General features: G+C 44.4%; 1 protein-coding gene and 1 long non-coding RNA gene across 2 annotated transcripts in view; both read right to left on the bottom strand.

The window, feature by feature from the left end:
- Positions 1–315: 315 nt before the first annotated feature.
- Positions 316–3,478, bottom strand: LOC115560494 (uncharacterized). The gene is made up of 2 exons (XR_003979761.1): positions 1,156–3,478; positions 316–960 (listed from the first exon to the last, which is right to left on the bottom strand). It is a non-coding gene; the product is annotated as an uncharacterized LOC115560494 (long non-coding RNA).
- Positions 3,479–3,651: 173 nt separating this feature from the next.
- Positions 3,652–27,628, bottom strand: part of plpp4 (phospholipid phosphatase 4) — a 40,271-nt gene continuing 16,294 nt past the window's right edge. The window contains exons 2-7 of the mRNA XM_030378229.1: positions 22,380–22,488; positions 20,338–20,428; positions 17,709–17,772; positions 17,426–17,550; positions 10,737–10,907; positions 3,652–4,130 (exon numbers count right to left, since the gene is read on the bottom strand). Of these exons, the coding sequence (XP_030234089.1) occupies positions 3,913–4,130; positions 10,737–10,907; positions 17,426–17,550; positions 17,709–17,772; positions 20,338–20,428; positions 22,380–22,488 (778 nt within the window). The 3' untranslated portion in view covers positions 3,652–3,912. The remainder of the gene's footprint in view (positions 4,131–10,736; positions 10,908–17,425; positions 17,551–17,708; positions 17,773–20,337; positions 20,429–22,379; positions 22,489–27,628) is intronic.

Below are 27,628 nucleotides of genomic sequence, written 5' to 3'. Positions count from 1 at the left end.
TTGCCTTATTTGCAAGTTATCAACATTGCTAAAGGTCAAGTTTGACTGTGATCCAAATATTTTAGTTTTTGTATAATTCAGGGAGAAAGATCATGTGGTTTAGTGACATTGATTTTGCATTCGAAAGATCCTTTTTTGTAATAATCTATGAGAGAAAGAATAGCCCTTTAAAATCCAACAGTACTTGCAGGAAGAACCAGATGGCTCTTTATTCAACTCAATGTTTCTGTGGTCTAATAGCCTGGAAGAGACGTAACACTAAATCTCTGCGCATGAATAAAAAACCCATTAATTCCACAATGAAAACAAACGTCGTAAAGTTAGAACAGCTTTATTGGAAACACCCAAAAACAAAAGTGCAGCACGACCGACATGAAACAACACAACACACTATTCCATTAGCAGCACGTTGACACACTCGTTGACCCCCACGCACGCCACACACACACACACTTTCACAGGTGCACACACACACACACACACACACACACACACACACACACACACACACACACACACACACACACACACACACACACACACACACACACACACACACACACACACACACACACCCACAAACACACACACAGCAATCAGTGTCAGTTATGCCAAGGAGTTCACTGAAGCATGGATTCATCAAGCAGAATGAAGAACCCAGGATGAGTTGGACATGTCGAACATCTGCTGCTGCATAATATGCCGTTGTTCATTTACACATAATAATAAGAAACCGGATCATCATATTTATCTTCTGATCATCAAGGTGTACAGTATCTGCTCCGCTTTAATCCTTTAATCCTTTTGTTTTGTATCCCGGTGGCCCCTCGGTCTCTCTCACTCCGGGGCCACGGATAAAAGGTTCCACTTATCAAGATGGATTAAGACACGAGCGGTTCCTCTGTTTTCCTCGGTGGTCCGTCGCTCACAGCCGCAGTCCCCTTGTTGTGGTACACGTAACTTCATAAACAGCAAAAGATACATCGTTTTCAAACATATTGTCAAGGCCAGACATGCTAAGTCATTGAAAATAGTGGTTTCTCTTCACAAATGGAACTGGCATGCTACATTCAAAGATAAGGTAAGCTCCTAGTCCTACGTTCTTTTGTGTTTTACTTCTGAAACATTTTATTCGTGACTTATGGAATCAAATACCTCTCTTGTGTTTTTTTTTTTCCTTCAATCCATGAGATGGTAAAATGGGTGAAAAACAAAACAAAAGACATCGGATTCGGAATCCGGAGAAAACAAAACAACCAACTCGAAAGAACGTCTTCTTTGTTATTTTCACACGACGGCGCTTTAGAAACAAGCCACAATGCATACACAAGGAAACTCGGCGGTATAGTGCTTACCCGGGGACTACATCATAGGCCTCTTAACCTATGAGACTTCACTGACAAAGCGTCTCTCTCACATGCCAACAAAGCTCATCAGCTTCGCTTTTATACATTTTCTAATAAACAAGTGCGGTGTTGTTGCCGACGGCAACCGGACTCTGTGTAGCAACTGTTTCGACACTAGCGATGTCAACCGTTGAACAATGCCATCGGTGGTCTGTGTGATGGTCTGTCTCTGTTCAGCTTGATGTGCGTAGCCTAGCACCTTTGATAGGACATGGTAGGACCCTCTTTACAATGCGGGGTACAGGAATAGGAGGTTCACAGGTGACATGTGATTGGTTTTGTATTGTATTGCACCAGCCTGGCACTGGTCTGTCACCACTGGACTGATCAGAAGGACCATGCACGCACTAAGACACACACACGCACACGCAGACACACACACACACACGCACATCCACACCCATACATCTACCCATGTCCCGCACACAATTCCACACATACACGCAGACACAAGCGCAGACATCACATACACACCAACCACGAACGCACACACACACATACATATATACTCAGAAAACGTAAGTTTGATTTGTGTTTGATAAAGTGACTTTAAGTGTGGATCATCCTTTTTAAAAACATCCCAAAGCCTTGACTCCCTACTGGACTAAATACATCAAGGGCTTATGATGGTTATTATAATACCAGGCTAATTATAAGCTGTATCAAATATTAATACAAGCCAATATAAGACACGCTTCTACACTGTTAGAAGGGGTTGTTGCCACGCTAACCGAGTGTCTGCTCCTATGTGCGCTACATGCTAGTTGTTTCGTTGCAGAGCGTGTCTATAGTTTGCATGTGTCTCCCTGTGCTCCGGGTTTGTCGATCATACAGCGAACACACAGCATGGTCATATCAATCGCTTTCAAGTGGATTACTCGATAAGGCTGCTCACGCTTGTGAGCAGACTAGAAATCTGAAAGATGCAATCTGAAGTTACGGCAAATGAAATGGAAACAGGAGAGCAAAATATTGTCATGAAGATAATATTTAGTATGGAGATACGTTGTGTTTTACTTTCAGATGTCTGCTTCCGAGGGAACAGAGTCTCATTCCCCGTGGCTCTCTCTTTGGCACTGCCTAACCGCCGATAATAGGAACCCAGAATTAATATTTGATTGGATTTCATACCGGCACAATATTCCCCCTCTGCCTTGCAAGTTCCACCTGCCTGTGTTGGCTGAACCGTTCTCAGTTAATATGCTTTAAAAAGATGAAGGTACTACACACCGTGTCAGGGTTGGATTAAATTAGGACATTGCACTTTTCCAAGAGATAAAGATTAAATTAAAAAAGAAAACCTCTACTGATAGATTCTATTCTCATTCATATTCAACATGCCGTTGTCATGGATAACTTCTTCAGAAGCAGCTTCTCTGAGCTGCAGTGTTTGCCTCGTAAGGAGAGTGTGTGCGGATGATCGTCATTTTATTCTTTAGGGGTCGATGTTATAAACGGTTTTGTGCAGAGGTTGAGTAAAGTGATTCAGAGCGGGAGGTGTCACATGGTTCCTTGCAGGACACCTCACAGAGGGTCGGCGGTGGTTGCTGGTTTAACCTGTGCTTCAGAAAATTGATTATTTAATGCACAACAGGTGTGCAGCCTCACCCAGCCCCAGAGTCCAATCAGTCTGACTCGAGCCAGGAGAGGCTGCTTAAACCGGCCATCCTCCAAACGCACTCCACACGCTCATTTATAAACGCTTACGTTTATAGACATCAAAAACCTCAACAGTTCTTATTCATAGTCATTCCAATTATAATAATACTAATGGTATGAAATCATCGAAACCAATAAATGATAAAGCTTTTGCCTTTTACACATACTTAAGCTTGGATCTCACTCCTTATTAGCATTTTCTTTCACAGGATTTTTTATGTTTTTATGCCTGTATATGTTGTCACGTATTTTTATGTTCTCCTTTCATACAAAACTAAATGTAGACTAACCAGAAGTGATGCAACCGATAATGGATATGAGAGAGAGAGAGAGAGTGAGAGCGAGAGAGAGAGTGAGAGCGAGAGCGAGAGAGAGAGCGAGCGAGAGAGAAACAGAGTGATTGAGAATGTGTAAGAGAGAGAGTGATCAAGAGAGAGAGAGAGAAAGAGACTGAGAGAAAGACAGAGAGCGAGAGAGAGAGAGAGAGAGAGAGAGAGAGAGAGAGAGAGAGAGAGAGAGAGAGAGAGAGAGAGAAAGAGAGAAAGAGACTGAGAGAAAGACAGAGAGCGAGCGAGAGCGAGAGCGAGAGAGAGAGAGAGAGAGCGAGAGAGAGAGAGAGAGAGAGAGAGAGAGAGAGAGAGAGAGAGAGAGCGACCCCAAAAGAGATGGTGGCCGTTGATCCATCTCTTCTCTACTGGAATGTGTACGACACGATGACTCGTAGTCAGTCAGTCACTGGAGCCGTGTGCAGCGCTGGTGGCGGGCTGAACGGGTCAAGAGGGGTTGGGTGGTGGTGGGGGGCTGCGCCGGATGGCTGATGGGGGGTGGAGCTCCCCAGGGGCACTAGTCATACGGGCCCCTCGTTCAGCCCCTCCAGGGGCAGGGTGGTGGAGTTGTCGGTGGGCTGCTCGTCCTGGAGGGGGTGCAAGGTCAGACGCACGGCGGCGGCGTTGGCGGCCAGGCTGGCATAAGGCAGGTGGCACTCAGCGTGCAGGAAGGGAGGGTAGTGCTGGCGGTAGCAGAAGTACGCGGACAGAAAGCCGATCAGCCCGCCCACCACGGCGTCTGTGGAGGTAAGCGATAAATGGACGGCGTTAACACTACCGCTCAAAAGTTTGGGGTCACGTAGAAATGTCCTTATTTTTTTAAAGAAAAGCATTTTTCATTTCAATGGAGAAAACATTAAATTGATCAGAAATACATGCAGTCTAGACATTGTCGATGTGATTAATTACTATTCTAGCTGGAAACGGCAGATTTTTACACACACCATCAACACAGTGTACAGAGGCCAATTACAGCAACCATCACTCCTGTGTTCTAATGGTAGGCCTGCATTGTTTAGCTAATCGTGTTAAAAGGCGAATTGATGATTAGAAAACCCTTGACCAATTATTTTAGCACTGCTGAAAACTGTTGAATAAAAGGGAGTCTTCATGGAAAACATGAAATAGTCTGGTTGACCCCCGAACTTTTGAATGGTTGTGTATACCGCGCTTTTCTAACCGGTGCCCGCTCAAAGCGCTTTACAATATTGCCTAATATTTACCCATTCATGAGCATAGTCACACACCGATGGCAGACTCAACCATGCAAGGCGAAAGCCAGCTCGTCAGGGGCAGTGGCTTGCTCAGGGACACCTCGACACTCTCACACTGGAAGAGCCGGGGATCGAACTAGCAACCTCCCGGTGACCAGCCAACCCACTCTACCTCTTGAGCCACCTGCCGCCACAAGTCCAGGATTAACGGAGTCCAGAATGACACGTTATGGGGTACAACGTTGCGCTATTGTCTTTTAAGACCCTCGAGGTGTTGAGTGGGAGGTGCGATCACCAGAAGACGTCTACTACCTGAAGGCATGAGTCACTGGCTCATGAGAGTTGTGCTATATCGGTGGAAGAGGAGTTATGTTTGTGTCTTGTTAGTCTTGGGGCCCAGGCATGGCGGGGGGGGGGGGATGACGTAAACATGATAAAAGGCGTCAGTTTGAATCCGTTACAGGGGATGTTGGGGGGGGGGGGGGGGGGGGGTGTTACAGGGGGGGGGGTCTCATGCAATCGTGTCATCCCTTCCCCAGCTCTCTCACGTTCAAACTGTTGTCATCGAGCCGGGCACATTTATCACATTGTTTTCCGACTGCTGTCACGCGGGGAAGGCAGATTTATGACATTGTTTTCTTTTTACGAGTCTGTCACATTCCTGGCGAGTCTCTGTGATTGCTGTCAGCGATATTTATAGAGTATGACTGTGATTAGTTTGTTGTGGTTTTCCCTCCATCGACCCTGCGGAGACAGCGATCTGCCACAGCGCATTTCCTGATCCTGATCCGAAAGGCTTCCCCCCCTCTTCCAGGACGGGCGGATGAATACACATTGATTAAACGTATATTAGGGTTACCGCGGTATACGGTGTTACCGGTGTTACCGGTGTTGAGGCCAACATGTTGCACACCGGCAACATTTTTTTTTTTTTTTTTGTAATAAAAAACAAATTCAGTAAAAATGAATAATATAATTATAATTAAGAAAATTTAAATGTGTAGAATAGGCCACAGTTCTGCTCTGTGTGGGAGAATTGTCGCGCCGAGAATTGACGTGCTTCCTTACAAGACCGGTAACCATAGCAACGCCGGTAAACAAACCCCGCGGAGCCCAATCCCTACGTGAGCTCCCCGCGCTACGGCCATCCGGAGGCGCACAGAGCTTTTGGCCGTGATATTATGATATATAAAATTATATTATCCTATTATATATAGAACATTATAAGACGCCGAGAATTGGCGCACTGTCAGCCGCTGTCACCGAGTGTGAGAGGAGAGTTGACGGAGAAGATGGCGGTTGACCTATGGTTTCAAAGTTAATACCGTTTATACCGGTAATACCGGTGTTGACGCGAGCGTATTACTCGGTGTGAAAATGTCCACACCGCGGCAACCCTAACGTATATTTAAGCAATAGATCACGCCAGGCTGTGGTATGTGCTCATTATACCACTGTTAAGGGGCGTTGTCCGGCCCCGACGCGCAGCGAAGGGCCGGCGACCCCCTTCACAGTGGTATAATGAGCACATGCCACTGACTGAAGTGATCTATTGCTTTTATACGACGGTAACTATTATGGCGAAACGAAAGTCATAGACACACTACATTTAAAAAGAAACCAAGAAAGTCAAAATAGCCGTTTAATTAAAGAATACAAAAAAGTAGTCCCTCCTGGCTGCCGCTATGCGTCGACGGTCGCTATGCAACACACTTTAGCGTCCCTCCAAGAGAAGGCTCCGATAGAGCGGTTCGCCGGCAATTTATCCTATGGAACAGTTCACTCGCCGTGTGCCTAAGCTTTCGTTAGTCTCTCCATCGCCTTGCTCACTCCCGGAGTAACAACATTTACACGCTCTCCATCATCCAACATATGTTTTACTTTGTAACTGTTTCTACTTCCAGGCGCGGAGTGATATGCAAACTTTCACAAAATGATCGGGCGTCATAGCAGTTATGTATACGCTCATTATACAACAGTTGGGAACCAATCAGATCGCTGGATTTAGGTCCCCCGTTGTATAAATTACAGTACATCATCGGGTCCCCTGTGGTGTAATGTGACCATTCATTAGTCCGACTCAGGTTCAACGGGTTGCCTAGCAACGGCTTATGGGGTCAGAACAGTCTCATTAATAATGAATGCACAGAGAAGGATTCACAAATGTATTTTGTGATTTATATATAAATTATTCTCTTCTCACAAATACATTTCAATGCACACACAAATGGATATCGGTATGTGTAAATGTAAAATAAATCCATAAACAAAAATAAGTTTCACAAACACATTTCTGACACGACAATGTAAAAACCCAGTCACTGCAGTCATGTGATTGGCTGAAAACGAGGGAGGCATCGGATTGGCTACAGAGAGTTCCTTGTTGAAAAAAAAATACATTTGTGAATCCAGCCACGTCAGGAGAGTCTCAAAAATCCACATATAAATACAGACCAAATGCCAACAAGTTCACAAATGAAAAGCGTCTTGTAAATTCAAGTTTAACAGTTTGTATATAAATGTAACAACATCCAAACTTTTCATCATGTAACAACATGATGAAAATTGCAAATATATTTTTAATTCATATATTTATGGATTTATATTACATTTATGTAAAACAAGGTATATTTGTCTGTGGATCAGAAATCCTTTGTGAAACAAATTTTTGTTTATGGACAAATTTTACATTTATACATACCGATATCCATTTGTGTGTGCATTGAAATGTATTTGTGAGAAGAGAGTAATTTATGTATAAATCACAAAATACATGTGTGAATCCTTCTCTGTGCATTCATTATTAATGAGACTGTTCTGACCCCATAACGGCTCCTTGACCAGCCTGCACACTGACGATGGTACGAGGAGATAGGATGCTATCGAAGCTGAGGGGTCTCAATTCCCAGCTGAGAGGCACCGGGTTCGATCCCCTTGTTGAGTGTCTACCTCTAGGTGTCATCTGTAGGTCATCTGGTGTCACTATACACATTTGTTTATTCTGTGGGAGTTAAACACCTACACCTACAGATACACATACTCCTACTCCTACACCCAGAGCTACACCTAGATCTAGATCTACACCTACCTACCAACAACCACCTGTATTTAAACCCCCCTTCCTCTACCTTTTATACTGCAAATGCTGCAATACTTCAATGTAATAATGTGCAAATTCCATTGTACATGTTTAATTAATTAATTTATTCTGTAATGAAGGACCTCTTAGCCACATTTAGTGTGTAACCCCTAGGCGTGTACATTTATGCCCGTATGTATGTATGTATGTATGTATGTATGTATGTATGTATGTATGTATGTATGTATGTATGTATGTATGTATGTATGTATGTATGTATGTACGCATGTATGTATGTACGTACGTATGTATGTATGTACGTACGTACGTATGTATGTACGTACGTATGTACGTATGTATGTATGTATGTATGTATGTATGTACGTACGTATGTATGTATGTATGTATGTATGTATGTATGTATGTATGTATGTATGTATGTATGTATGTACAGTATGTATGTATGTATGTATGTATGTATGTATGTATGTATGTATGTATGTATGTATGTATGTATGTATGTATGTATGTATGTATGGACACTTTATTTTATTATTGCATCTTTCTATATTCCATGGGCAGCTGTAACAAGGGAATTTTTTATGTTAGAGGTCTCCCCGGATCAACAAGAAGGACCCATACAAGAGTCCAAGACCGCAAGATGTCCGCCCAGAGTTCCGAGCTTAGACTTCCTGCTTAGAACATCATCGCCCTCATCTATGAAGGGACTACACGTCATACTGTTGAGGGCTGGGGGTGCATTCGTGAACTGAATGACTGCGTCTCCATTCTGCTCTGCCATGTCGATTAAAAGGGGACGTTTTTCAAACTCCTGTTAAAGAAATAATAGCGTGTGCACTCGGAGGAAACGAACAAGCATTTTATTTTGAAAGCGCTAACCTTCATTTCTGAGTCCAACCGCTTGAATGCAACACGTTTAATTGCTTTGTGTGTTTTTAAGTGGTCCGATTTTCTGCTGTCCCTCTTGGTTTCGATATATAAAGGCGTGTGCCATATTGTTCACTTTATAATAGCACTAGGCCACCAGGAGCGGGTGGGTGTGTACGTGGGTGCATATTCATATCGGTATTTTTACCCTTGACTGTGAAAAGTAAAAAGTTGATTTAATTGTTGGTGGGTGTGGTTGCTGATGATCTGCTATATCATATATTTTTAATCATATATTTGTTGATATGTTTGCTCCTACATAACAGCGTGCAGGTCTTGACTGCATTTAGCAACAAACATTTCCAATCAGACTCATAAGGCTAAAAACAGTCAGTAACTTGAAGAGCTGCTTGAAGGGTAAACAAAACTTGCATTGTGATCGTCTCAGCCAAGCTTTTTCGGGAAGCGGTCTGCGACCTTTCTTGTAATACCTCACGGCTTGACCTGTGCGTTGGCCAATGTTTGTTGTGTTGGCGTTCGTTGTGTTCGTGAACCCAGGAGGCCGTGTGTGCGTAGGTTTGACGGAGATCGGCTCCTCGCACAGTTATCCATTCTCGACGCATCGTGCGATGAGACATGGCGAGAGGATTGGACGTAATTGTTTTTTAATTACATTTTCTCATGCCCCTCTACTTGCCTGGCTGCATGCAAACAGACCATTGATTTGTTTTCATAAGAGATGAGGAATGGAGCCAATAATGATTCCTCACTGATTTCCTCTTTGTCTATGACCTTTATGTTTTGCGCTGCAAACTTATCACCGACTTACGATAACAGCCTGTTCAATTCGCTTAAATCTCTCGTCAATCAGACACAACAAATTCCTCCTTTAGAGTGACGGATGCACTGATGAACAACATTTAAAAAACTATCACAGAGGGATGTATCCACTCGCTAACAACCATCATGTCAAGAAAACGTTCAAGTCTGTCTTGGCAAAGCTCAATTCGGCCGGAAGGGACAGGAGGGAATCAATAGAGTGAAATGACGTGCGGCTGCGATGGATTTGGTGGCACGTCATTCTCTGATGTTTGATGCACACATTGACAACCCTTAATAACGTAATTAGAATCGGAATGCACAGTCAAGAAAACTTGAAATCGACCAGCCAATAAAAAGATGTCAATCGGTAATCAAATCAAAACTGGTCCACAAATAGGCTGCCAATCTTGGAGTTGGGAAAGATTTGCAGCGTTTTTCCCGTTTGTATTACATAAACAAGTGTTTGTGCTTCCCGCCGCTCGCTAAGCCTGTGTGGTTAAGGTGCCTCTTGGCGAGGGGATCAGGGGCTCTTAGTGATTCTTCCAATTTGCTTCCTCACTTTATTCCCTCATTTGACTTAAGTGGCCCTGCTGACCCTGCTGTTTGAGTTTAGTTTTTCTACATTTAGCTAATTACACACTTGAAACTCCAGGGTAAGGGTCAGGCCATAATGGTACATTAATTAGCCATTCATTAACCCTAGTGAACGGGGAAATAATCTTAATTATACAGCATTACCTTAAGGGATAACCTATAAGCATAGGGGTTGGGGTCAGGGGTAGGGGGTTAGGGTTATCCCTAGCCCCAGAGGGATGTATCCTGTCACTACCAAACAACTATCATATCAAGAAAATCTCAAGTCTTGGCAAAGCTTAAATCGGCTGGAAGGGACAGAAGGAAATCAATTGATTTTGCAATCCAGGGTTAAGCCTAATCCTGTTAACTAATGTGTAAATTAACCAACTAACTAACACTAACCCTATTATTTTTTTTATCTTATTGTACAGCACTTTGGTCAGTGTATGCTGTGTGTAAATGTGCTCTATAAATAAAACTTACTTACTTACTTACTTACTTACTAAATTAATACCATAGTAAACATGAACATCCCTAACTTAGTTAACATGAACACCATTAGTAGTGTTGTAGTAGTGACTATAATGTAAGTTAAATGTTAATGAACAGAATGTTAGTTAATGCCTATTACAGCATTAACTAATGATAAGTAATGTTGAACGAATATGCATTTATTCTTTAAGCGTTACCCATGTTTCTACACCTCTGCCAGGGGCACAGGAGCCGGTTCTACTGGTACACTGGTTCCGTCTCGCTGGTGGCTCACCTTGCCAGTGGTGCTTGTAGTCGCAGGTGCGGGAGAGGGCGATCATCATGGCGCTGTAGAGGGGCAGCACCATGGCGCAGAGACGCCAGCTCCGCCCGCGACCCTGGTCCGTGAAGCACTGCAGCTTCCCCGCCAGGTAGAAGGAGGTGAAGCCCAGGCCAGAGAACGCGACTGGAGGGTCGGGCAGAGGAGAGAGGAGAGGAGAGGAGAGGTACAAAAGAAAAGAGAGGTTGAGGCAGGCTGAACGATAACCACCGGGGGTGGATTGGTAAACTAAAGCTAGGAGATAAAAACAAGAAGGATCACGTTGATTTTGTATAAATCGCAGAAAGCCGTTGTGCTGAACTATTGCCCTTATTTCAACTCAAGTGTTTTCCCCGGAGTCAGCTGTCTCGTCTGCCATGCCCCCCATTTTGACTCCTGGGGGGAAATAGATGAGCCGTTATGGGCACTGCAGCGTGTGTCTGAGGCTGGCGAGCTGGAAGCCACGGGCCTGCCACTACGCTCAGGCACCGACATCAGCACGCACCGAGGGCCATCAGCACGTAACAAGGGCCATCAGCAAGCACCTAGAGCCATCAGCACGCACCGAGGGACATCAGCAAGCACCTAGAGCCAACAGCAAGCACCTAGAGCCATCACCATGCACCGAGGGACATCAGCACGTAACAAGGGCCATCAGCAAGCACCTAGAGCCATCAGCACGCACCGAGGGACATCAGCAAGCACCTAGAGCCATCAGCAAGCACCTAGAGCCATCAGCATGCAGCTAGAGCCATAACCTAGGGCCATCACCACAAACCAAGACCTACCATAGCGTTCTACTCAGAGGTACTTTGATGTCACGACGAAGTGACCGTAATGCCACGGGCATGAGGGTCCTCCTCCAGCAGGAGAATTACCCGGTTACAGTCAGGGTAATCAGGGCAATCAGGGCAATCGGGGCACCTGATGGCAATCATGGGTGGCACTATTTGTAACAGTGCCATACATGGAAGAAGACCTCACCAGAAACAACCCGGGATTCAAATATAAGAGGAAACACCCTAGTCTTTCTGTAGCCTTTTCTTATTTGTGATTAATTGATAATTTGGATAATGACACTGGAAATAGTAAGCTTTTCAAATATTGTTTATGTGTGCCAAATAAATGTCTTGTGACTTTTACAGCATTTTTTGCAACATTTTATGTATTCCGCGAGACCCCTATACTTGGCACCTTGCCCCTCCTTTAGAAAACTCCCGGCCCAGAACACTACTCTTCCGGATCTCACAGTGTTGGAGTTGGGGCTGAAACAGGGGGGTCACTGCAACTTAAAGAGTAATCCCTGGCCCGACGATAGAACACAGCGGGTGGTTTATGTGCTCTGATGCTAATGTCCAATTTCAATGTTCTACCTGGGCCAATATGTAAGGCGGTTGTTGCTGACTCATCCTCCATTGTTCTGGCCTGACATCCCCGTTACAACACAACGACCCAGCGACATTGGCAAACTAGCGCCACACAACAAAGTAGTAAAACTTAAATGGAGCCCTCACTTTTCCCTTGCCTGTATTCACAAGGGACACACACATACCGGTCTCACATATGCAGAATACACAAAACAATCCATTACCTTTGACATTATGCAATGTAATTATTTTAAACCAAGAGGATACCACATCATACAACAGCATGTAAAACAGGTAAGTAGGAAAAATGCCCTGGAGAATTATCGGCCCGTTTACCTTCTATAAGTGCTGTAAGTTGTACTCATTTGTTCTCAGCTTGCTGCTGTCAGCTCATTCTGTCTGATGAATGACGAATCTGGAGGCTTTGTTGTTGCGTACAGTGTAAAGGACATGCTCAGCAGTAATCTGGACATTGACTGTTGTTCATAATCAGAAGGCTGTTACACATGAAGGAATAAACATAATCACCGGTTCTAAAAGATGCCTTTGAGCAAGCAGTTTTCTCTGGAATATGTTAGATTCTTATACAATGTTGTAAAAGTTTTAATTGTTTATCAGAACTCTTTGAAGAGTAATCCGGAATCCCAAAGTACAGAGAACTGTGCATATTTGGAGGACTTATTTAATAAAAACATAAGTGGCCATGAGAGAGAGCTGGACGAGGGAGAGAGAGAGAGGGAGAGAGAGAGAGAGAGAGAGAGAGAGAGAGAGAGAGAGAGAGAGAGAGAGAGAGAGAGAGAGAGAGAATATAGAATGTGTGTGTGTATGTGTGTGTGTGAATTGGTGCATGAAAGATAGTAATAAGTCTACTTTTCAGTTATAATTTTCAGCTCTGTCGCAATGTAGAGCGCAGATTTCTTTTAGACAAATTAATTTACCAATATTTTAATTGGAAAATTATTCCAAATGTATAAATGTTGTGAAAAATGATGGGGTTAATTAGACAAGATTGTTTCATGCTGGCAAGTGGCATTGTGTACTTTTTTGCACATTTTTACAACATTTTCTTGACATGATGTTTGGTTGGCAACAATGCATTGTGTGTGTGTGTGTGTGTGTGTGTGTGTGTGTGTGTGTGTGTGTGTGTGTGTGTGTGTGTGTGTGTGTGTGTGTGTGTGTGTGTGTGTGTGTGTGTGTGTGTGTGTGTAGGCAGTGGAAATCATTCAGATTTTGAGGAAGTGAAAGGAGAAAATAAAGAACACTATTTTCTCAACTGAAGAATACATTTTAAACTGTTATCATCCATGCATGAACTACTTGCTCATTTAACACTATTAAGTTATAATGGATCGATCAAAAATGCAGGAAAGACTGAAGATGCAAAAAAAATCAATTGAATGTGTAATATTTATCCAGAGATTTTAAGGATCATCCTCAGTCTTACATTTCCAATCGACAATACTTAACCATGAATATATTGCCTGAACGCTTCGAGATAAAACCACAAATGACGGTTCATTAGGTTCACGCCGCCGTCCATAACGAGGCTGGAGCATTAATGAAGTTACATGATTATCCACTGCACCGAGGCGAGAGGTGAAGCGCGCGCTGCGTCTCATTACCAGGACGTGTGAGCACAGCCTGACACCGCGCCAACTATTCTCATCCATGGGGGAAGCATTCCACTGCTGCTCGCCACCGTTAAAAAAGCCTTCACCCTATGGGGGTGGCAGTAGCTCAGGAGGTACAGTGGGTTGGTTGGTTACCGGAAGGTTGCTAGTTAAATCCCTGTCTCCTCCTGGATGAGTGTCGAGGTGTCCCTGAACAAGACGCCTCACCCTAACTGCTCCCGAAGAGCTTGCTGTCCTCTCGCATGCTGGACTCTGCCGTGAATTTGTGAATGCACCTGTTCAGAGTCCACCTCGACACTGCATAGCCACCCTTCCCCTTCTGGCCACCACTGTACACTGTATTGTATTGTGTTGTATTGTATTGTATTGTATTGTATTGTATTGTATTGTATTGTATTGTATTATAGTACTTAACTGTGTAGCAACTGAAGTAGCTGCTATCATTGCTGTAACACGGGGAATAGGTTAGCCTAGCGATTGTTGTACTTGCACTTGGTTCTATGAACATCCTTTCTGTACCGACAGCGATATATTGATGCACTTCTTATGACAAATGTACTTATTGTAAGTCGCTTTGGATAAAAGCGTCTGCTAAATGCCCTAAATGTAATTGTAAATGTGATGTTAGGAGATATTGTAAAGCGCTTTCAGGGGCCACTGGTTAGAAAAGCGCAGTATAGAATGCAGTCGGTTTAATATTTATCAAACACCGAAGTGACTTGACCTATGGACTCTGACCTATGACCACAAGAACAGCGGCAGATCCTTCAGAGCGTAGAAACTGCCGCTGGGAACTCTGTTGGGAAATCCACTGTTGTCGTTTTGCATTCTACGACCGAGGAAGAGTTTGTACGGAGGCTGCTTTCCCATCACTATGGCTTAGTCCTTCGAACGGTGGCCAATCGGAAGGAAGGATGTCATTCTAGGTGCTAAACTAATATGATGGAATGATATGATTCAATTGGAGACGAATTTGGATGAACTTATTGAAAACGTACTGTGCAAAATGTTTGCGGATATTAAATTGGAGATGATTGGTTCTGTCTCACGGGAATTTAATTAGCTCCCCCGAAGACCTGATATATAATAAACAGCGAGTTGTTGAAACCCTTCTTATTAAACAATCCATTCTAATGGCTTTATATTTGCAGAAACTAAATGTTTATGAAAAATAGCAAATTGCATTAAGATGGAAAGAAGAACCGGCAGGTCTGAAGTGGTTTCATTTAGCAATTCATTTTCGTAGTTCTCAGCCCTGTCAATTGCAGTTTATCTCAATTTACCATTTTCTTTCTTGGAAAAAGAAGTAATCGACAAATCTATCTACTACGTTCTCTCTCTTTATATCTCTCTCTCTATTTCTAGCACCCATATATATGTATATATATATATATATATATATATATATATATATATATATATATATATATATATATATGTGTATAAAACATATTTATACACACACATATATATAATCTATATTTCCTCTCTGCCCTTAAAACCAATTGTTTGAATCTGTTGAGCATCTGAGGCAGACAAACACACACGCGCACACGCAAACACAAACATACCCATGCACACACACACACACACACGTAGCTACAGGCGGCGTCTGCGTGTGCCATGCACACACTCCCACGCGTGGGGAACAGAGTTATTTTCTGTCCTGTCTCTAGACACGACCATGCTGGCTCCCCCCCCAGCGTTCCTCGTCTCCCCCTCACAGCGTGACGCGGGCCACAGCTCCATCAGGGCATTAGGAGGGACTGAGATGAATGCAGAACTAGCGTGGCAGAGCGCTGAATTACGGTGCCATCTCCCCCCCCCCCTCATCGCCGCTGCCAACGGGACGCGGCGCAGACCGCACGGGGCCCCTTCATTGGAGGGGTGCCAGGGAAAGACGGTAAACACACGGGCTGGAGGGAGCTCAGGTATCACCTTTCAAAGCGAGACGTGAGACCGGCTCCATTAAATCGAACACTCCATTACCTCGAACGTGAAATCGAATAGCGTACACTGCGCGCTGCACGACGCACTCGCCTATCATCCCATCGTGTGAATGTGATACGTACCGTGTCCGTTTCATACGTCTTGGATGTTACCTGGCGCTGTTAACATGGATCCCCGCCGATTCAACTCTGCTCAGCGCTTTCGCGCTTGGACACAGAAAGGTTGCTTGGATTCACAACGGCTAGGCGAGCTCATAGCATGTCGAGCCAAGCAGGTATCCTTTGTTCAAAGGATCAATCACACTTTCATTATATATCGGTGTGCTGTATCTGAAGATATCCAACCTGCTGCCAGGTGAAGGCAGCCGCTGGGTCTCTCTCGTGAATCACCCTTCAGGGGTCGGTATCCAAACAGATGCTCCCACCCCCCCCCCCCCCCCCCCCCCCCCAGAGAAACTCACACACACCCCATCAGATTATGAAATAGCATGACACGGCTCAGCTCCTATTTACCTCCACAGAAATTCTTGCTTTTTGTGTAAAGCAAAACCTCAAGCATTTCTCCAATCAAAGGTTTAACAAGGATGTAATGATGGGCCTGTCTGCGTCTCCCTACCTCCCTTCTCTTCTCCTTCCCACACACCACATCATTATGTTGTAAACCGTCGACGCGGCTCCACTGAAACATCTCAAAAGACGGAAGCGACGAAGAGAGAACGAGGCTTCGATTTTTGGGACTCGTTGCGGAGGTGACTGTTTGTCCCCAAAGACGCTCAGAGACTTTATTAGGGACGGAGTGCCGAAGCAGACGACTTACATTTCATTTCTAGCCGAGAGACGCGATGTCAGTTAGAGGAAAACGCTCTTCTGAGGACGGAGTAACAGCAGGGAAGTGTAGCAGTGAGGTTTTATGCTTTGTGAACTGCCTAGCCTGTCGCCTGCGTTATTAAAATGGCACACATTGTCTCATCTCCTCTGACTGGTCCTCGCTGCAATAAAGTCATTGATTTTGGTTGAATCACCGATATTCATATCTTTGTCCAAACAAGCACTAGCAATATAAATGTGATGGAAAAGAGCAAGTGTTGTGGAGACACATGAATTATTAAACACATTTTTGGACAGCTGGGAAGGCAGTATTGTCTAAATGATCACCCAGTTTAAGAAGGAGCTGTGAAACAGAAGGACTGAATTTGATTCCTCCAAACAGAGAGCCCGATAAAAACTGGCAGCCACTCGAAAACAATCCCAGATTGATTCTGAAGAGTGCTAGCCTCATGCCGCAAATCTAACTTTGGCCATTTCACCACTTACAGGAAGGAACTCCAGCAGCCAACAATGTATGTATTCATATAAACGCCCGTAGCCAGCTATGAGGTCACAGAGTTCCAGACCTAAGTTAATTCAAACTGAAACACAACTGTCTACAAAATCAACTTCTCAGAGATGAGCAAATGCTTAATTCAGTGGAGAGTTGTTACTCGGTGTCCGCTGTGTGTGACATTTGTTGGTGCGTGTGCGTGTCCACCAAAACAAAACCTCCGGACCTCACAATTTTCGGGCCCTGATTATATTCATACATGTGCACGTAACACTGGTAGAACCAACTTCTAGAACTAGAAGATCTAGAAGGAGCACGAACACGCTTTAGCTGCATGGACCTCTGCTCAAGGTTAAGCAGGTATGCTGGCATCCCGTGGTGGCGGTGCGGTACTCACAGGAGGAATGGCTGCTCGGGAAGCTTTTGCGGCCCTCTGACACCAGCTCCTGTTCCCCGGTGCAAAGCATCTTGGGATTGATCTGCCCGTCTGGAAAGCAGCGGTGAAAGTAGTCCGGCCTGGGCCTGTCACACACAAAGAAAACACAATCACCCATAGCACTTAGAAACTAACGATGGACAGTTTATGCTTCTTACATAATGCGATTATTTTTGTTTCGTTTCATATATAATGCAGTTCTTATGATACCAAAACAACAGAGGTTCATGTTTGATTAGCATACCTGCCCACGATCAACTTGATGGTGTTTGTGAAGACTCCATTCAGCGCCAGAGCCAGTGTCACAGCTGATCACAAAGAGAGAGAGAAGGAAATGACAAGTTACTGTATGCTGTACGTCCTTGCACTTATAGTAGTAAATAGTACTTAGCATTGTGATGCGTCTTTTCCTAGCTATCTTTGTGGTACACGGGGAAGGACAAGGCCGCCTTAATGCACGGGCTTACCTGGGCTGAAGCCCCAGGGCCAACGACTATCAGGGGGCCAAAAAAAAAAAATGACAATGTGTTTTTTTGGTTTTGGGCCTTGGCCCAAACAAATAATAAAAAATAGTAAATAACCAAAAATCGGAAAACTCGATTATGTTAATTTTCTGGTGGTTTGACGCTAAAATCGTAATCGCGATCAAAATTAGATTAATCGCCCAGCCCTATCACTGAACCAATCAGCATTGGGTGAGGCAGATAGATCTGATCACGTATGCCTGCACTGGAACAACGGCCCAGAAACAACAGTTGTGTGGTGATTAAACGTGGTGGACTGACTTCCCCAGCGCCCCGTCTCACCCCATCTGCTCTCCTCTCCTCTACCGGTGCCAACTAGGAAGTTATCAGAACCAGTCCTCCTTGTTAGTGTGAATCTTTCTGCCCGCTCACACTTCTGTCAAAGCCGTTATAATAGGAGAAATATGATTTATGTCCCCATACTCCAGGTATGTGTACACTTCTGTCATTAGAGGACACCGTGGGTTCAGTGAGTGCGTTGCTTTTGTCAGAGAAGCAATCCTTTGTAGCAATTACATTTAAATAGCACCGATTTATATTACCGTTTAACAATAGTGATATAGTATAATAGTTCCAGTATTAAATAGTTTATTGCAGCCATGACTATAGCGAACCACTTGGAATGATCTGGCCCTTGTGGGTAATTCCCAGCAGAACCAGTTCAACCCAGGTTGCTTAGTGGTAACAGTATAGTCTCCCTGGGCTTGCTCGGTAATGCAAAGCACCAGTGTCATATACAGCAGTCTGTTCATACACCGTCAATAACGAGGGGGCGAACATACATTTGTTATTTCCGATGTGATTAATTCAGCTGAGAGGGAGGAATGAAGACTGAGCGGTTTCTTATTGCAGACGAGAAGGGCAGCCTTTAACTCAGGATAAATATGCATCGTGGGTAGAATCCCATCCCATCACTAATCAGGGATCAATAACGATATATCGATGGCTAGTACTGAGCACACAGCATCTGTCTATCTTTCAGCTTTGAAACTTTCTACTTTGTAAGTGAGTAATAACCTTCACGCCTCATGAAACTCTGGAATCGTCTCTTTGGCCTCCGTTCTGTACTATCTAGCTAGGAACTGTGACACAAACAGAAATACAAAACTCATTCCCACTCCAATCCAACAGCAGCTTTTGGATTCTGATGAAGATGAACTCGTGAATTTTAAACTATACTCGCCAACTTTATTGATAGAAGCCTTTTCAAACACAATTTCTAAACTGAGGCAGATACATGACAACGTAAATAAATGAGCAGCAGATCATAAATAAATGAATAGAAGAGGGTAACAGAGCAAAGAGAGAACACAGAGCTCGGTAGGGGAAAGGATTTGCTCTGTGAGGCTAGTCTACCCCAGAGAGCCAGAGACCGAATGAAACCCTTTAATGTTTCATATGAGCAATGCAAATCTCTCTACTGCTAATATAATTGAATAAATGTAACATATAGCCCCAATTAATTGTAGTTTGGTCATCAGTTTATGAAAAAGCACGCCAAGCGGTACCGGTTATACTCCTTTGGAGGAATGTTTCAACCAAATCTAAGTTTTTGTGATAGACGTTTATCACATTCTCTTTAGCGGCTGATTGTAGCTGGAAATGGAAATCAAACGCAAAATGAATAAGATAAAGGTAAAAAAGGAGCAACAAACTATTATTATGATGCAGTTCAAAACGAATGATACGAGGAGTTATTATATTCAGAGTTTTACCAGATTGTTGGTGGTTACCTTGCTCTCCATCTCTGTCAACCACACACACACACACACAAACACACACACACACACACACACACACACACACACACACACACACACACACACACACACACACACACACACACACACACACACACACACACACAAACACACTCAGACACACACACACACACACACACACACACACACACACACACACACACACACACACACACTTTTGTGTCATTTTAATTGGATTAACTACCCTGGTTCTTCACCATCATCGTGCAACTACAGCTCTGCTAACACTTAACACAAAACAAGATAAAGCGTCTAGTAAAAGCGTCTGATTAACATAACACTGGGAGAAGTTGGTGCTGCAACTTTTGGAATTGATTTTGTTGTTCCGCACCAAGTTCCAAATGTCCGCCAATGCACAGTCACGACTGTCTTCAGGCATAGCAGGAAAACAACAGGATTCAGCTAATTACAACCACCTGAAATTATACCTCAGAGGTTAGCTGACAACTGATTTCAATATTCTATTTAGCGTTGTATAATTGCCCTGGATTTCATTCTTGTGAATCAGGTAAAAGAGGATTCAAACACCTAACAAGTTCTCCTGCCATTAAATAGTAAAAGTACACACCTAAACACGCCTCTTTGATCTCCGTCTTGTCCGTCCTCCGAATGATCTTCACCACAAATATGACGGCCAAGGGAGTGAGGAAGGAGATGGCCTGGAGGAAGCGAAAGCAAAAACATGTACAGTTTTATCATCGACCACCGAGCATCGAATGCCCCGAGGCCGGGGCATTCCCTCTCGCAGGTCGACTACAAGATGGCCTCCGCCGCCTCAGGAACCCCAAACATCCGTTACAGGTAGGGGTCTCCTGGGAGGAACACAGGTGCACTCTGCTTTACAGCAATCCTCTGTATAAAGGTTTAGTAGCTGAGGCGCATCCTCTGTATAAAGGTTTAGTAGCTGAGGCACATCCTCGGTATAAAGGTCTAGTCAGGTCTATCCACATTTAGTGGGTTACATTCCCTGAGCATTGCTGGGGCTGAATTGACAATAGAGCTGTGTAAACCTTGTGTTTTTAATAATGTTCTCCTTATTTGCTATTTAAGCCTTGTATTTGTAATAATGTTCCCCTTATTTCAGACCTGGTAACTGGTACATCACCAAGAAGGCATCAACATGTGATTTCCCGGTCGCCATTTTACTTCCCCCACTTAATATGCAAATAACCATGCTCACCATTTCATAGATGTTTCCCTGCTTCCACATTCTCTTCCAAAAGGAAAAAATCAAAAATCCTGGCCAGCTTCCCCTCTTGGATCACCCCAGGCAGGCTGACTGGTTCATGATTCTGAACGGTAATTTATTCCCACTGTTATCCCACTGTGTTCCTTCTGCTCTATTCAAATGGAGGAAGAAACCTACTTAGGCAATATCCACAGACACTGTCCCTGGTTGAATAGGGAAGCAGCCAGAGGAGACGAGTGGCATGGCAACGGGACGAGAATGTATCCTGGAACGGACGGATGCGTCCGTATTCACATACGCGTTACAATGAGATAAGATCTTTATTTATTCCAGATGGGAAACGCTTGACGTTTTGCGGACGACGAAGACGGCTTCGGTGTGGGGGAATCGATTGCGTCTCGCATGCGTCAGGAAACCATTTCCATTTTATTTTCTGATATCTACGGGAAAATGACACGGTAGGCCGTCATGAGGGATGGACACGCATGCAGCCACAGAATGCAGGCTTGAATATTTATTGCTTTTTAAATATAAATGATTTACTGAAACATTGACACCTCGACGCTGTCAGAAGAAGCGAGGATCTTTCTAGTTCTATACTTTGCACTGCATTTGATCAGGTCTATATATTATAATGCATAGATGTTAGGGGATTAAGTTTGCTGGAATTCATGGCACGAAAAGCACTGAATACAACAAAATAAGAATAAATAAATGAATAGAACCACAAATGTCAGCACTATTTGGGCGTTGCATTAAATTGATTCCACTTTAAGATCCCACATCGCTCAGGGTGCTCTTTAAAAACAGAACAACAAGCACTAAAGTAACAATCAGTCAAACACATCTCTAACGAGTCTCAAGCATCGATATCGTCTTTTAATAACGGATCATTCTGACTCTTTAGAGGTGCGTTGTTAGGGTTTAATTATAAAGTACAGTCTAAGTTTCATCATTCCAACTTTCCACTGTGACCAGTGTGTGGTGAGCTTTCTGGCGCATATTGCACACACACTATTACTACACACTGATAGGGGATGAGATGTCACACCCTCACACACACACACACACACACACACACACACACACACACACACACACACACACACACACACACACGCACACAGACAGACAGACAGACAGACAGACAGACAGACAGACAGACAGACAGACAGACAGACGCGCACACACACACACACACAAACACACGCACAAACTCACTCACTATATAAAGTGCTTTTAGGAGCCTAGAGCAGGGCTATATATTCAATCAATTAGTGTCATTAAAGTGGGATCGTCCGTGAGCCGGGACTGACACCCAGGTTGCCGTGCATTGCAGTGACCGCAGACAGAGACACGTGGATGGGCAGCAATGGGGCGATGATGATGGGGGTACTGTGGTGGACCGCGGTGCCACTTACAAACATGACTCTCTTGGGGATGTGGTCGGACTCCACCAGCGGGTTCTTGTACAGCCACAGCTCCTCCGGTTGGATCACGCGCTCGAAGGGCTCCAGGAACTCAGTGAATCTGTGACACACACACCCAAACACACACACACACACGTAGGCACACACACACGCAATAAAACAAACAAAGACAGGCACACAGGTACACAGACACACACGGATAGGTACACACACACACAAACGCACAGATACGCATGCACAAACAGACACGGACAGAAACACACTCTCACACAGACATACACAGATCCAAAGAGAGACAGAGGGAAAATATTAATATTGATGAACATGAATTTCAATTTATGACACGATTTAGGGTAATATAAAGAAGAAATAAAGCCCATGAATAAAAGATCCATCAGATTGTGGTGAATAGTAGATTTAGAGTCTAGCTCATTGCTTCATAATTACAGACGTTAAGATTGCAATCACAGTAATACGAGCTGCTGTACATTTGAGCCGCACTACGTTAGCTTTTAACAACCCCGCCACGAGCTACGCTACGCTAACGACATCCAAAATGCTGTGTCGTTCTTCCCCGTCTCCAGCTTGGATCCCAGCCTCCCTGATCAAACTTCCACTTAATGAAAATGCCCTGGGTGATTACAGACTGTGCTCAGTGAAGGAGGCGCAAAGATGTAACCCACACACACACACGTACACTCGAACAGATGCTGAAACATCATTCCTGATTCCTGACACACACACACACACACACACACACACACACACACACACACACACACACACACACACACACACACACACACACACACACACACACACACACACACACACACACACACACACACAGCATGGTCGGCCCCTCCTGGTTTGCAGGTCATTAACCACGATGTATGTGTGGCTGTCATCCTGGCTGCCGTCAGCTACGGTCAGGACCCTAGTGTCTCATTAATGAGTTTCGACAGAGGTACGCGGGAGAGCGCCCGGGGCTGAAACCCAGACCCTGACCGCCCCACGGCTCTGAGCCTTTGTTCCACTTAACCTCAGGACCAAAGGCCGCTTACAGAGAAGATGTTTGCCAGCCAACAGCAGGTTTACATGGAGGTATGGAGTCATTACACACACACACAGATTACTAGCAAGGGTAAAACGCTGTCGTCGAAATGGCAAGTGCATTGTACTGCATTTATATAGTGCTTACAGTGCCAGCGGTCAATCAAAGTGCTTACAATATTGCCCGACAGTCACCCATTCATTCACACACCGACGGCGGAGTCAACCATGCAGGGCCACAGCCAGCTCGTCAGGAGCAGTGAGGGTGAGGCGTCTTGCTCAGGGACACCTCGACACTCCGGGGGATCGAATTAGCAACCTTACCGTTAGCAGCCGACCCGCTCTTGCTCCTGAGCCACATACAATGTGTCACATACAACGTGTGATGCAGCGGAGGATGGAGGGGGAAATAAACGTTATCTTTTAAGTGGGATTTAATTTGAATGGTATCTGTTTGGTCATCCAGCGCTGTCTCCGTCGAGGTGTGGAGGACCGTGGCGTTGGGCCAGGGGCCCGGTGTGTGAGTAATGAGTTTCAGCACTGACTCCTCCACGTCGATACTCACCTCAAGCAAAAAGCAGAGCACCAGACCTGCTGTGGTGGGCTCGACGCTTTGCGGGATTTTGGAGGGGGTGAAGGCGTGTGTTTGTGGGTCGTGTGTGGGTCGTGAAAGTGTGCGTGTGTACAGACACACGCTCAACTGTAAGCACAAACCAATCCACACGCACGGACACACACTTTTTTGCAAGCACCTCACACACCCACACCAACACGCGCACACACACACACACAAACACACGCATACACACAAACAGACTCGCCTACTCAGTATGTTCTTGAGCCTCAAGGTCTCTGGAACCAAAGACGCTACTTGTCAAATATCAGGTAACCCTTAATGAGAGGAGCTGAATTATGTACGCTTTATAAAGCATCGCCAGCAGGTTGCCTTTTAATTGTCTTCTTCTCTTTCGTACTTTACAGTTAGGACTGGGACTGAAGCTGAGACGGGCTTTCTTATTTTATATTATGTATAATAATATTAATATTATGGATAATGGATAAAGATGGTACCTTGCAACTTACACACCGCCTTTCTCAGGCTAATTAATGGGGAAAGTATGAGGCAAATTGATTTAATGATTCAAAATTGTTTTGGGATAATGGCTGGTCTTATTTTTGAAACACAACACGCCAACAAGCCAACGAGAAAATGGCGTAACATGTGGGTAAGACGAGGCAGGCAGGTAAGACCCCAGGAGGGTCTGAAGCGAGACCTTTGGTTCTGCCTCCGGAGAGTTATGTGTCGTTGTAGCTTCTCCTCCCTTGACCTTATGAATAGGCTTTGTTCAAACAGGCACCCATTGTACCGTGTTCTCAGCTCGCTTCAGGTGAACCGTGAATTGCAACCTTCCAATAACTCTATTATTGAATACTCAGAGTTACTATGTTTACTGTACTTTTATGACATTTAACTCTGACAGATGTTTCAAATAGAAAAGGTAGAAAAGGTGCGGTCTGGAAAATATGCAAAGACCAAAGACCTAGCCAAAACCTAAATAAGCTAACTCTGCAGCAACACCTACAAATGTTTTCTCTGTTGTTCAATCTTTGTACATTAAAAAATCTACATCGAGTAAAAAAGCAGATATTTGTATCCAAAGTGATGTTAAACGGCACATTAATTACAGAGCAGGTGGGAGTTCGGTTACTCAGTGAGAATGCAGCAAGACCCCAAACCCAAAAATGTAACGATGAAACAAACAAAATGGTGGTGACAACACACCACACCCTCCCCTGTCCTGCCCTGTCCCAGTAGTAATGTGTCCAGTACTTTCTCTCCCTCGCCGCGCCCAGGAAACCTGTGAATTCATTTTCATGGCAATCCATCTCAATCAATCACCTTAGTGGTGTCACATTAGAAACAAATTGTACATTTTGAACACAGCCCTCAATGGCACAATGCCAGCACAATGCTAGCACAATGCTGGCATTTCTAGACAAACTGAAGCCTGTCTGTCTCCATAAGCCGAACTGAGCCTTCTGGGAATGTCTTTGGGGAGTTTGTTTGTCCAAGTTTGCAACAGCAACCAGACATTTCACGGCATTGTATATTTGCTATGCAGGACACACACCTGCTGTAGACACAAGAGGTACACGCACCCACAGGATGTGAGGTAAAACAGAAGGATAACTGTGTGTATGTGGGTGTGTGGTGGTAGGCAGTGTTGTTATTTTGCCTCTTTCACCCTAATTTTACTGTTTCTTCATTCGGTCAACCTCATTCCAACAATAAAAAAATCCTGAAAGTACATGAGCGGTACACTCAAGACCCCTTCCATAAAACCTCATTGACTCCCACAACAAACTCCAGCCATAAACAAGATTTGTCAATTTACAAATACAGAACTATACGATTCAAGACACTGATACGTGGTTTGCACAAATATGAACTTAAACTGGCAGAAGTATGGGTTGCCTTCAAACAACATAAATTGTAAAACAAACAACCAATATCCCTAAATCATGTAAAACCCAGCGTTTCAGATAGATAATAAATGTTTAATAAGCTCCAGGCCTCCAATGCTCGGAGGGGATTGCTAGAATGTTTATCTCATATAGGAGCATAAGGCTGTCAAATTGATGAAGCATTTTCCCCTGTTATAATGTAGAAGTCAAGATATAGCCATTCAAAATGAACACATGGGTTGACAGGTTCCTGAATTTATTTGAGTATCTGCAACATTATTGGTTATATATTCATACAGCCAGGGTAACTTTTAGTATCACAAACAGCCCACGCAGCATGCAAACCAATTTATGATGGCAGAACTGTACACTAATTGCTTTAGGTTTACATTCTAGTTTGAGAATGAGTATTTGTATGTGGGTGAGTGAGTGTCTGAGTGAGTGAGTTTGTTAGTGAGTGAGTGTGTTAGTGGGTGAGTAAGCGAGAGAGTGTTTGTATTGGTGTATTTGCATAGGCTTCGTGTTTGTGTGTATGTTTATGTGAATGGGTCAGAATCAGAGTCAGAGAGAGAGAGAGAGGGGGTGTATGTGTGTGTGTGTGTGTGTGTGTGTGTGTGTGTGTGTGTGTGTGTGTGTGTGTGTGTGTGTGTGTGTGTGTGTGTGTGTGTGTGTGTGTGTGTGTGTGTGTGTGTGTGTGTGTGTGTCTGTTTGTATGGGTGTATTTGTATAGGTTTTATGTTTGTGTGTATGTTCATATGAGTGACACAAAGGGAGAGAGAGAGAGAGAGAGAGAGAGAGAGAGAGAGAGAGAGAGAGAGAGAGAGAGAGAGAGAGAGAGAGAGAGAGAGAGAGAGAGAGAGAGAGAGAGCAGCAAGGGAAAAGGAGAAAGCAACCCATTAAAAGTGAATCAGTGGCAGTGAACCCCACACAGCCTCTCAATACTAAACAGACAAAGGCCGTCTCGCCTCGGCATGGCACCTCCATCTATTTGATGCCTCATCACTGACTGTGTTGCGTGCCAGTCCTCGGGTTCAGAGCTGAAGCGCTCTGCCGGGGTTGTGGCCCTATTGAAGTGCCACTCACAACCAGTAGTGTTCCCTCGCGGATGCAGTCTGCTGAGGTGCTCAGTGGAGATAGTGGATACTGAGGTGCTCAGTGGAGATAGTTGATACTGAGGTGCTAAGAGGGGATAGCGGGTTCACAAGCAGGAGAGGTTTGCTTAAGTAGAGCGGTGCGGTTGTGTTCATCGTCTTCTTGTGGCTGCTATACCGGACCTTTATCAACTGGCTTTGTCTCGTTACAATGTGGTCGTATATGTAAATGAACGATGGTTCACTCCTTACTGGTTAAGTAAGTTAATTCTTGCCCTAATTTGCCTAATAAAATGTCCTTTTCAGCCCTTTGAGACTGTTCCTGTGATTAAGTGCTATACAATTGAGATTGAATTGAATTGAATTAAATTAACTCTCCTCCATGTCGCCCGCACGTTTCACATCATCCGGTCGGCTTTAGCGACGCCGCACACGTTGTGACGGTACAGAGCCGTTACGAAAGCGGCAAAGTAGTTCTGTCACGAAAGATGACAGATGATCTCTACGTGCTCAATCTCTGACAGTGGACTGATTCATCAGCAGTAATCCCCAGGTGTCGGTGTCAGACATATGTTCTCCAGCCATCAGGTCAGACAGCCCAACCCCAGGGGAGTGGAGCCCGGGGGAGCT

This window comes from Gadus morhua, chromosome 15 (assembly GCF_902167405.1).
Source record: "Gadus morhua chromosome 15, gadMor3.0, whole genome shotgun sequence".
NCBI classification, from domain to species: Eukaryota; Metazoa; Chordata; class Actinopteri; order Gadiformes; family Gadidae; genus Gadus; species Gadus morhua.
The sequence above is the reverse complement of the archived record's forward strand: the minus strand, read 5'-3'. Positions and strand labels throughout refer to the sequence as shown.